This window comes from Salvia splendens, chromosome 1 (assembly GCF_004379255.2).
Source record: "Salvia splendens isolate huo1 chromosome 1, SspV2, whole genome shotgun sequence".
Lineage (NCBI taxonomy): Eukaryota > Viridiplantae > Streptophyta > Magnoliopsida > Lamiales > Lamiaceae > Salvia > Salvia splendens.
Window position 1 is genome coordinate 11,080,981 of NC_056032.1, and position 11,444 is coordinate 11,092,424.

Genomic DNA, 11,444 nt, shown 5'->3' on the forward strand with positions numbered 1-11,444 from the left:
TCCACTCTCTATTCTCCTTTTCTGTTCCGTCTGATGCTCCTCCCCTCCCCACTTTCTCTCTCATCGCCGGCGATCGTCCCTTCTCTCTCTTCATTTCCTTCAATTCAAACCTCACTCCATTCAATTCACTTTCGATTCGGACCTTCTTCTTTCGCGTTGCTCGATTTCTAGATTTTTCCGAACAAATGGAGAGCACCGGCACCAGCAATATCTACATCCACGTCATCGAGGACGTCATCAACAAGGTCCGAGATGAGTTCGTCTCCGATGGGGGTCCCGGAGACGACGTCCTTGCTGAACTCCAAGGAGTAATTTTTCTTCCGCTCTCTATTAAATGTTGAGATGTTGGATTGTTTTACTTCTTTTTAGGCTTTAGTGATGGAATTTTTTGTAATATGTGTGGTTTTAAAAGTGTGTTGGGATTTATATCATTGAAGGATGATTAAGTAGTTTCAAGGTTTTGAAATTGTTGGATCTGGGGCTGGAATAGTATTTTTGATTTTTTTTTTTGGTCGAATTTTGCAGATATGGGAACTGAAAATGATGCACGCTGGCGCTATTTTGGGTCCAATAGACAGGTCGGCGAAGCAGAAAGCAGCAGGAGGTCCGGTGACGCCTAATCCCGTGCATGATCTTAACGTACCTTATGAAGGCACTGAGGAGTATGAAACTCCCACTGCTGATATGCTCTTTCCTCCGGTGAGTGCTTGGTATCATTGTTAATTGCAAGGTTATGCCTTGGTTTTCTACTGTTGATGTTTTTGCTTGGGGCTTCCAGACCCCATTACAAACACCTATGCAGACGCCATTGCCAGGGATGGCCCAGACACCATTGCCTGGAACAGCTCAGACTCCCCTTCCTGGAACAGCTCAAACTCCTCTTCCTGGAAATGACAGCAGTCCGTACTACAGCATTCCTACTGGTGGAACCCCGATAACCCCCAATGAATACTCCTCTAATAATGACAATGGTGGTGAAGGTCAGATGAGAACTGGAGGTGGAAGACCTAGCCAATATATGGTAACGTTATATTGAACCTTCTTCTCTGGTGGTGGGTGTGACCGTCACTTTTGGTTGACAATCTTGCTTTCTGCTGCCTCATTTGCCTATCCCTTTTTGTTTTATGATGAGAATGTTTCTGATTCTTTTTTTCATAAGTTTGCAAGCAATTTCTGCGCCATCTTTACCTTTTGGTGGTAGGTAGTCATAGTTCAACTGAAATCTATATTTTACTCTTGCAGCAACCACCTTCAACTTGGTTGAGTCAAAGGCCACCTCTTGATGTGAATGTTGGTGAGTGTGATGGTGAAGATTTATAACAATGCATTGTCTCTGCCCTAAGTAACTATGTAGATGGAGTTGGTGACAGTATATTAAAAGACTTTATAAATTGTTGGAAGGCAGTGTAATCTTCACTAGTTTCATATATAACTTGTCTTTTGTTGTAGCTTATGTGGAAGGTCGGGAGGAGGGTGACAAGGGAGCGCCCAATCATCCACCAACTCAGGTTGGTGTCATTTGGAGTTCATCTTTATTTCAAGCTTGTAATGAGTGTAGCCCAATCAATCGTAAACAGATAATATATAGGCCCTATTATATGAAAAAATTAACCATGTACAAACATTTCATCTATGCAAATTGGATTGTCCTATTTCCTTGCTAGAAGTTCGAAAAACAATCTCTTTTTGTAAAGGTTAAAGTGGAATTTTCTCTCTGAAGTATTCTTCTATCGCATCTAATTGTTTAGTTTGGCATTACTTTTAAAGATAATACTGTATAAATACCCATTGTTTGCTCTTCTTTTATTGGTCAACTACATGCAAATTCTAATTAGAATTTAGACAGCAGAACATCAAAAGTAAATCACCTTCATAGTGGGAAAGAGATTCAGTTAATTGAATAATACATGTCATGTGGTGGTGTTTTATTTAGTTCGTGTACCAGTAATCCCAGTAAGCGTGCTTATGTCCTTTTTCGGTAGGTTACCCATTCCCTGGTGATTAAGTATGTGCTGCTCTATCGTATCTTGCTAGACACCCGTACTTTAGTTACAGTGACCAGATAGGGAGTTCATTGCATTTTAAGTGCATGTATGAGGAACATAAAATTAGATGTTGGAAACTGTTCGCCTCATTGACAATTGAATCGTTTCTTCCAAGTTTGTAGGACATGGCATTAATCCATTGACAAGTGATGTCATGAAAATACGAAGTTACTGTCATCCCTTGATAGTATTATGTCAACTATTGTCCCACATATTTTGCTGCAACGACGATCTGCAAATTAACTAATTCAGCTGTCACCCACCCTCTTTCTGGTATTCTGTTTGAAGATTTTGATTGTTGTATATCCCAGAAACTGGGAGCAAGCTTATCCTGTGCATGCTGATTTTATAAATTCCCACCATCACTCTTGATCTGTTTATGTGAAACCAATGATGTAAATTGTTATTTCATTTCACTCAGTAAAGGATATAATAGTGAAGAACTCAATGCAGGATTTTTTCTTGATGCCTTCTGGAAAACGAAAACGTGAGGACATTCCTCCACAATATCATTCTGGTGGATATATCCCCCAACAGGATGGAGCTGGAGATGTTTTACCTGAGGTGTTAAAGGTGAAGTTTTGATTCTAAGCCACATACTAGCAACAGTAATGTTGCCACTAAGTTGTCACAGTAACCAGCCTCCAGGCAGTTGATTGATAGAATGCGTGGTTCCTGATTCCTGAATAAACCCCTATTTTGGTCTTATTATTTCAAATCGTTATTTGAGAAGTAGAAGATTGTTAATACAAACCATTCTGGATTAATGAGGCTGTCCACATTCATCCTTTTTATACAAGTGGGTTCTCATGCACGATGTATATTTTTATACACAAGAAGTTATCCATGGTAGACTTATGAATACATAGAAATAATTAGTAGACATTATAACCCTGGAAAATTAGGATTTGATTTTGATCTGTGATGATTTCCTTGTCTTTGCTGTGCTAACCTTTTTATTGGACTGTCAGGCATTTTGATTTAGAACATTTATTTTCCTCTATTTGTAACTGTCACTTCATACTTTTGGCAGGTGGGTCCAGGGAGCATTGTACAAATACCTGTTCAAAAAGGATCACTGTCTTGTAGGATTCCTCAGTTGGATGGACCCATACCGGATCCATACGATGATGCGCTTTCTACTCCCAATGTGAGTTTACCTCTGTGCGAGTCTTATTGGTTGTAGCATTTGAACTAGCCTGCATTTAAATTCGGTGAATCTCTTTAGATTTTGATAGCCACCTACTTGTCGACATCCTTTGTTTTGCTCCTTTGCAATTTTCTGAAGGGCTACTGCCATGGGGTGGGGGGTTTGACATCTGTTGTAAGGGCTTCATATAAGCGGTTTTTGTGCCTCTCTGATTCCAGAACCGGTTGTTTGATGCTGCAAAACTTTGTATTTATCTTTGTTGACATTTTGCTTACTTTGTGTCAATGTGATTTGCTGTAAATGGAGGTTTCAGTCTTTTCCCACTCTTTTCTAACTATAGAAGCACAATTCAGTGATCTGATAGATAGCAACATACTAACATGTCAGGATATCTCTTGTAGTTGTCTGCGAGTTGATTCTCACTATGGTCCTATAGAAAAGTGAAGTTTGCACGACTATCTTTCTGTCAGAAAATAGGATTACTTAACACAACGGCCAACCTTCAGTTTGACTTCTTCTTAGAAACTACTCCTGTAAAGTTATGGGTTATACATGCCTGATGGAATTCATTCCATTTGTATCACTTATATTCTTATTTATACCCTTTACATATTTTAAATTGATTATTACTCTTCTCTCTTTAAATGTATGTTTTTCTATACTAACTTGGTTCCTTGCGTGTCTCTTGAAAGATATACAATTATCAAGGAGTCATCAATGAAGACTACAACATAGTGAACACGCCTATGCCCAATGGTAAGTTGTCACCTAAATTTAATGCCTCCCCACATGTCAGAACTGTTAATGACCATTGTTAAGATGAAACCATCTGCATTTCTAGATATGCAAGCAGCAACTCTTGCTCCCATTCCAAATGAACCTGTCGATGACGACGATGATGAACCCTTAAATGAAGACGACGATGATGAGTTGGACGATCTGGAACAGGGGGAGGATGTAAACACAGCACATCTAGTTCTAGCTCAGTTCGACAAGGTACAGAGCCTGCAAAATCATATTTTTTACTCTGGGTTTTTCTTCAATGACGGTTATCTCTTCCTTAAGATATGCTTGTATGATATACAGGTGACAAGAACCAAGAGCAGGTGGAAGTGCACACTGAAGGATGGCATTATGCGCGTAAATAACAAAGACATTCTGTTCAACAAGGTTAGGATTCCTTACCATTTTTCGCGGATGCTCGCTCCTCTTACGTGTTCTTTATTTGTGCATATGTTTTGTCTGAGTGGTTTGGGTATTGGGCTTTCACCAGGCGACGGGAGAATTCGACTTCTGATTTCGTTGGAGAGAACAAGATTGGTTATTCACATTGTATTTGGTCTCTTGTACGGAACGCAAATTAGTGAGGGGAAATGTTTCGATGGTCACAATGTACAGAGAAGGGAGATCTTGGCTCCAACTACGAGTTTATAACTTTAAAAGGATCGTTGTATAATTTAATTTTTGTGTACTCGGATATATGTTATTGCTATCTTAATCTTATTTATTCCTTTTAATTCGAGTTTATTTTAAGTATTAATTTATTTTTAATTCGATGTCGATGCTATAGCAAAGTAATTTACAAGGACACGTCGACGTTGTAAGACTTTGAGAGCAACGCCATGATGTGTAAATTTAAATAAATAATATTGGAGAATAAAAAAAACACTAATGAAATTGAAAAGTTGAATAGTTGCTTAAGTTGGGTTAAAAGAAGCTGATTTCATTGCAAAAACTGTGACTGAAATAAGACTGGCATGACAACAAAAAATTTACTGCACTAAATTATGAGACTGGTGTTAAATTCAAATCTAGCCCAGGGGATGGATTAAAAGCAAAGTAGCAAATGGCCTTAATCTTAAGGGCATCCACCACGCTGTCCCTCCACCGTCCCTTAACCGTCCCTTAAACTACTATTTGAGGGGCCCACTGTACTTTTTACTCAATCCCTTAACTAAGGGACGAACCTGCAACACTCCTTCCCTTAACCGTCCCTTAAATTACTATTCATTCAATTTCATTTTTTAATTTTTTTCCAACAAATTCAATTAAAAAAACACACTTCATTAAAATTAAAACAACATTACAACTTAAAATTCAAAAAAATAGAAAAAAGACATAATTAAAATCCTAAAAAAATAAAATGACATAATTTAATTTTCTCCGCCAAAGTTTTCCTAAATGTGTTTAATTAGATCCTCTTGGAGTTGGGCGTGGGCGACGCTAAATTTTTTTTTTCCCAAAATGACATTATTTTTTTTTAATTCGAATTTAAAAAAAAATGAATTATTGCGTCATCCGTGAAGACGCCCACTCGCGGGCCAGCGAGAGGGCGTCACGCATGCATCGGGAGCTCGCCACATCGCCTCGGCGCGTGGCCAGACATCGCGTCCCGCCACGCGTAGTGGATGGCCTAACCACTTGATGAAAGAAGCTACATACATGCGTCCGGCCGTTTTTCAAATTTTAAAATTTCGAAAGAAATTGCAATTGGAAAAAATATGGTGTCAAAATAATGTTTTTGTGATTTTAATTGCTGAATCCTGGCAAAAACATCAATACGTTTTTCAGTATAAATTCTTGGAATCCAAATTGTGATTACTTATTTCCAGAATTTATTTGACAGCCAATGCACTAATAATTTCCCATTTAAAAGAGAAACAATAATACAAGTTGGAAAAATATAAGATTAAGAAAACCTCACGTCTCCCACTGACATGGAAAAATGCCGTTGGCCCATCCAATGAGGCAGAGTCGCATCCCCATATATTGAAATTTGAATATACATAAGAAACAAAAAAGAAATCGATTCAATTTAGTTACTCAGTACGAATTCGTTATCATCAAACAATAAACCAACCAAATGCTACGTTGGGACAGCCTCCGGTGCAAGCGGCGCAGCTCCATCATCCTCAGATGTACTTTCAATAACCTCCACGCTCTGCTCCTTCTCATCCTCTGCAAATCCATCCTTGTATCTATCGTAATTTGTCCTCTCCGCCGGTTTGAAAGGTCTCTCACCCAGCACGCGCACCATGTCCTCCTGGTGAAGAGTTTCCTTTTCCAGTAACAACTCCGCAATCTTACCCACTTGTTCCTTGCGCTCCTCAATTAATTCAACTGTCCGTTTGTACGCCGTTGTCACCCATTCGCGGACTTCAGTGTCTATCAGATTGGCTGTTTTGCTGCTATAGGGCTTGCTCATCTCGAATCCATCATCCCTCTGGGGAAAAGAGAGAAGTCCAACTTTATCGCTAAAACCATAGACTGCTACTTGTGCATACGTCATCTTGGTGACCTTCTCCAAATCATTCTGAGCTCCAGTTGATATCTTTCCCAGCATCACCTAGAGTTGGACAAGAAATTTTGCACCATTATATAAACTCACAGTGACGGGGGTAATGAGTGCTCATATTTAGAGATACTTATATATGCTTACTCAATAAAATAGAATAGTTGAATCTAAAACCTAACTAGAAGCTGTTCTTTATTGGTCATAATTTATTGAGTAATAGAATTTCATGTAAACAACCCAGATATAGATATGAAGTTAAAAATAAGGAAATCGTATTGAGGCAAAGGGGGCTCTGTTGTTTCCAAATGTCTGAAAAACCTCTCCCAGATTATACAATGAAAACAATAAAATTCCATACGTGAAAAGTGGGGTACCTGTTCAGCTGCCCGTCCACCAAGAGTCATGCAAGTCATATCAAGAAGCTGCTCTTTCGTCATGAGAAGATTCTCATTAGGAACATATTGAGCAAAGCCAAGTGCAGCAGTACCACGAGGAACGATAGTGACCTTCAACAAGGGTTCTGCATGTTCTAAAAACCAGCCAGCCACAGCATGACCTGATTCATGATAGGCTACGGTCCTGCGTTCAATCTTACTTACAACCTGTTCCAAGCACAAACAAGCCAAAATTATCCAATAATTTTATCATATGATAGAATTTTGCAAAATATTCAAGACAAAACCAGCTGTCTTCAACTTACCCTATTTTTCTTCTCAAGACCACCGATAATTCTGTCTATAGCTGAATCAAAATGTTCCATTTTCACCTCTGCTTGCTCAGATCTAGCAGCAATTAGAGCAGCTTCATTGCAAACATTTGCAATATCTGCACCTGCAAATCCAGGAGTGAGGGCTGCTAGTCTCTGAGAGAAGTAAGAAGGTTCATTGTCAAGTTTAATCTTCTTCAGATAGATCTGGAATATTTGCTCCCGACCCTTGATATCTGGTTTGTCTATGCTAATTTGCCGATCAAATCGACCAGGTCTCAACAACGCGTTGTCTAAGATATCTGGTCTATTGGTGCCAGCAAGAACAACCACACCAGCAGTTGTTCCAAATCCATCCATTTCCACAAGCAACTGGTTGAGAGTGCTTTCACGCTCATCATGGGAACCAGACATCCCCCCACGTCCCCTTGCTCGACCAATTGCATCAATCTCATCTATGAATATGATACTAGGTGCGCATTGCCTTGCCTCTTGGAACAAGCTTCTTACCCTCGAGGGCCCAACTCCCACAAACATCTCCATGAAATCAGAGCCAGATATGGACAGAAAAGGCACACCAGATTCACCAGCTGTAGCTTTTGCTAGGAGCGTTTTACCAGTCCCAGGAGGTCCAACCAATAGAGCTCCTTTAGGTATTTTGGCCCCCAGTTCCTCATACTTTTTTGGGTTCTTCAGGAAATGTACAAACTCCATAATCTCTTGTTTTGCTTCATCACAGCCAGCAACATCTTTGAAGTAAATCTGGAATGCAGATAAGAGAAAGTTAGAACAATAATGTTTAGCATCAGACTGGCTCCTTATAATGAAAATGAGATAGCAAATAAAAAGAAAACCTTATTTTTTGCGTTCTTATCCATCTTCGTAAAGTGAGCTTTCCCAATGTTAAAGATTCCACGGCCACCCTTTCCGCCACCACCACCTACTCCGAATCCAGCTTGCATTTTCCGGCTTATAAAGAAAAGTGATCCCAATAACAAAAGAGTGGGAGCAAACCTCATCAACTCTTGGAGCCAGGCCCCTTCAGAAACATATGTAACGGGTACATAATCATGTGGGTCGATGCCCAATGCTTCTTGGGCTTCCTCCAATTTTTCTTCAAATGTTTCAACACTTCCAATGTTGAAGTAGTATTTATATTGACTTGTTTTTGCTTTTGGCTGTGTGTCGCTAACCGGAGTATCAAAGTCAGATCCTTCAGTTGAATCAGTGCTGCCACTAAGATTCTGCGGCGAGCTTCTTACATAAACTTTGGCAACAGATTTATTTGAAATAACAATATGGTCGACTAAACCTGGTTCCAGAAGCTTATTTTTGAACTCTTGGAAACTAATCTGCAAGTTAATAATGCAATGATAAATTAATACACTACGATAATAATGAAATCCCACAGAAACCGAATAAAAAAAATCACACCATACAACATCAAAGTACGCCACCTAATCTGGTATGAGAAACTGCAAACCTTTTATACGGCTGGTACAGGGAACATAATTACTAAACAAGTAAAGATCGAAAAATATATTTAGATAATCAACCTAAAGGAAAATAACAGATAGATATTATATGACCTTCAACTGCTTAGTTTTCGTAGATAACGTAATTAAGACTTTTACGCATGTTTTTCTATGTTAAAACAAATTCAACGAGCATCACATAAAATAACAAAGATGCAATTTTGTAACAAATTTTCCTATTTAAAGCAATTTTTGTTTCACTTAGGATTGATAGCACGACCTCAAGAAATCCATAATTAAATATTAGTGCTAGGAAACGCTTACCAAAAGTGGAAAATGCATTCATATTTGCAACCAAACGTGGAAAATACGGTTCATATTTGCACTTAGTGGAGGGGATAGAAAAATAGAAAAAGATAATATCTACAAAGAAATACAAGAGTAGCACCATTCTATTACTCTATTACCTACCTGATTGATTATCAATTTTCAGAATGTTCGAAATTTATCATATAAGAATTTGATAGGTCAGAGACTCAAAACTACACCAATTATATTGCTCCTGAACAATCGAGATCTAAAGCAAAGCATAGAAAACAGACTCATAAGCCTAGAGCACTTAAAATACAATTTTTTCCAGTTAAATGAGAATGAAGTAGTCATAGAATGAAGAAAGACGGATGATAACCAAAATGCATTCAATTGAAACTGTGAACAGAATTAGTAAAGAAACACAAGTGCATGTTCACAAAAATTTGGAGGTTCAAATATTAGTTTTAATTGACTAATTGTATTCTCAATACGGTAATACCATAACAACAAATAAATTGCCCTAACTAGAAACTAGGCTAATTGCAAACCTGTTTCTCTGCATTCGGCTTTGACGACATTGCTGAAGAGAACAACCCAATAACCAGTAAAGAAGCGATTATATTCTGGAGGTCCATAGTAAATGTCATACTGTTGCCTTCATCCTCAGATTTCTTCCCTTCCTCTAAAGATATAATTAGTTTAATCAGAAAACTCAACTGAGAAAGTTCCGTGCAATATTAGGACAATATTTGGACTGTCAAAATTGTGCAAGCAAAAACTTCCATCCCAACATCTGAAATAATTTTCATTCAATAAATAGCCTTATGGCCTGTACGATCAACAATAATGATCAAATGAACTCAACTATCAACATAGTGACGCATTTGTGATAAAACTGTACAGAGACAAATGAAACTATGGAAACATTTAATCTCTAGTAAGTTCAAATCGTCGGATTTTAGGAATAGACTAAAAAATATTTTCTTTGAAACAAAACATGTCTATTAACTGGAGAGAATGTGATGTTTGGACCTCTATGTCATTCCAGTATGATTGATAACGAAAGTCACTAATTTTTTTTCCACAAGTAATCTATTCATTATAAAAAATACAAGCGACCACAAACCTTTTGATTCAGACTTCCGCTCACTCTTTTTCGGAATCTCCTTCTTGTCTTTGGGATAAAAATTCTCGTAATCTGCAAAACAGGAACAACACTAAGCGGTATCAATGTAACAGAGAACGGGATCATAAGCTGTCAATTTGGAAGAAACTATGTTTCTTACTCTTCTTCTTTGGCGCTTTACTAGAGAAAAATCTATTAATTCCGGGATTTCCAGCTAGGTATTTAAAATCTGAAAAAGATGCCCCAAAAGCTGATCCTCTATTAGCTCCAGCCGCAGCTAAATAGCCTCTCAGGCACTCTAACTTCCCTTCAAACTGATTGAGATAGCCATCCAAACTATCTGAACCCGGAGCTCCCAAACTCTCTTTATTACAAATGAGGGGCCTCCCCTTTCTAGCTCCGTTAATCAGATTCTGCACACACAAAATGGCCAAATTCCACTAAACATTCTGGGCGAACAAAAAATCGTAACAAAATATACAGAAACGATAAGAACATGGAGTCGAAAACAAAATTACAAAGTGAGAATCGCATACTCTGTAACGAGAGGAGCGAGATAGCGAAGCTCCGATTCTGGAATGGATCATTTTGCAATTAGCGATTCGCGTCAATTTTCTTCTTCCCTAAATTCTTCGAAAAAATCAGTGAGGAAACCGGGTGTGATGGATTGAGATTAGATATATTATGCGTAGGGTTTTATCAATTTTGATGATATTCTGATTGCACGAAATTAGAAATGGAACGATTTAGTAGTATTAATTTTGGGGCAATTTTGACAGATGAAGAAAGTTACGGGTTGATTAGAGCATCCGCAATAGAGTCCGTCCCGACGGACGTTCAATTGGCGTGCCGGATGTCCGCGCGGGACATCCGCTATTAGGCGCGAGAGGCATGGATACGGACATCCGCTGCGGACACCGGAGTTCCGCGGCATTCCTGGGACGTCCGCGCGGACGTCCGCCCTTGCTTCGACACGAAGGACGCCGCACGGACGTCCCGATTTTTTATTTTTTTAAAAAACTCTATATATGTTAGGGAGATTTTTAAGGAGTTTCGAACATTGTTAATCAGTCCTTCGACTATCAGAAATTATATTTCCGGATGAATTTTCTACACAGCAACTTTAATGGAAATAAAAAAATTTCCAAGGGGAAAGCCCCTTGGACCCCGTTACTCGGGGCGCTGCCCCCGAACCCCCGTTTAATCATAATGAATTCAAACAAGCGTGCGCTCCGCACTTCCAAACTTATATGATGTCTCATTATGACAATATTGATCAATCAAGTTAATCCAATTACACTAAAATAACCAACAATATATACGGCTCGTCGAACT

At 38.7% G+C, this 11,444-nt stretch overlaps 2 protein-coding genes across 2 annotated transcripts; one reads left to right on the plus strand and one right to left on the minus strand.

The window, feature by feature from the left end:
* The first annotated feature begins 7 nt into the window (after positions 1 to 7).
* LOC121742133 (transcription initiation factor IIA large subunit-like) lies at positions 8 to 4,722 on the plus strand. The gene is made up of 11 exons (XM_042135176.1): positions 8 to 308; positions 526 to 699; positions 779 to 1,021; positions 1,243 to 1,294; positions 1,450 to 1,508; positions 2,499 to 2,618; positions 3,079 to 3,195; positions 3,888 to 3,951; positions 4,037 to 4,191; positions 4,282 to 4,365; positions 4,469 to 4,722. Exons 1-11 carry the CDS (start codon positions 186 to 188, stop codon positions 4,490 to 4,492), a joined length of 1,215 nt encoding a protein of 404 aa, XP_041991110.1. The 5' UTR covers positions 8 to 185; the 3' UTR covers positions 4,493 to 4,722.
* Positions 4,723 to 5,884: 1,162 nt separating this feature from the next.
* Positions 5,885 to 10,843, minus strand: LOC121742091 (ATP-dependent zinc metalloprotease FTSH 10, mitochondrial-like). The gene is made up of 8 exons (XM_042135128.1): positions 10,646 to 10,843; positions 10,270 to 10,522; positions 10,110 to 10,181; positions 9,532 to 9,665; positions 8,051 to 8,548; positions 7,191 to 7,958; positions 6,865 to 7,092; positions 5,885 to 6,541 (listed from the first exon to the last, which is right to left on the minus strand). Exons 1-8 carry the CDS (start codon positions 10,694 to 10,696, stop codon positions 6,062 to 6,064), a joined length of 2,484 nt encoding a protein of 827 aa, XP_041991062.1. The 5' UTR covers positions 10,697 to 10,843; the 3' UTR covers positions 5,885 to 6,061.
* Positions 10,844 to 11,444: the final 601 nt, after the last annotated feature.

What these genes read in the sequence shown, in the direction of transcription:
- LOC121742133 (XM_042135176.1), top strand. Translation starts at nt 186, where the DNA reads ATGGAGAGCACCGGCACCAGCAATATCTACATCCACGTCATCGAGGAC. An exon ending in ATGCGCTTTCTACTCCCAAT is followed by an intron (nt 3,196 to 3,887) that starts GTGAGTTTACCT and finishes GTCTCTTGAAAG; the next exon opens with ATATACAATTATCAAGGAGT. An exon ending in GAACACGCCTATGCCCAATG is followed by an intron (nt 3,952 to 4,036) that starts GTAAGTTGTCAC and finishes CTGCATTTCTAG; the next exon opens with ATATGCAAGCAGCAACTCTT.
- LOC121742091 (XM_042135128.1), bottom strand. Translation starts at nt 10,696, where the DNA reads ATGATCCATTCCAGAATCGGAGCTTCGCTATCTCGCTCCTCTCGTTAC. An exon ending in TAAAGCGCCAAAGAAGAAGA is followed by an intron (nt 10,182 to 10,269) that starts GTAAGAAACATA and finishes CCTGTTTTGCAG; the next exon opens with ATTACGAGAATTTTTATCCC. An exon ending in GCGGAAGTCTGAATCAAAAG is followed by an intron (nt 9,666 to 10,109) that starts GTTTGTGGTCGC and finishes TTATATCTTTAG; the next exon opens with AGGAAGGGAAGAAATCTGAG.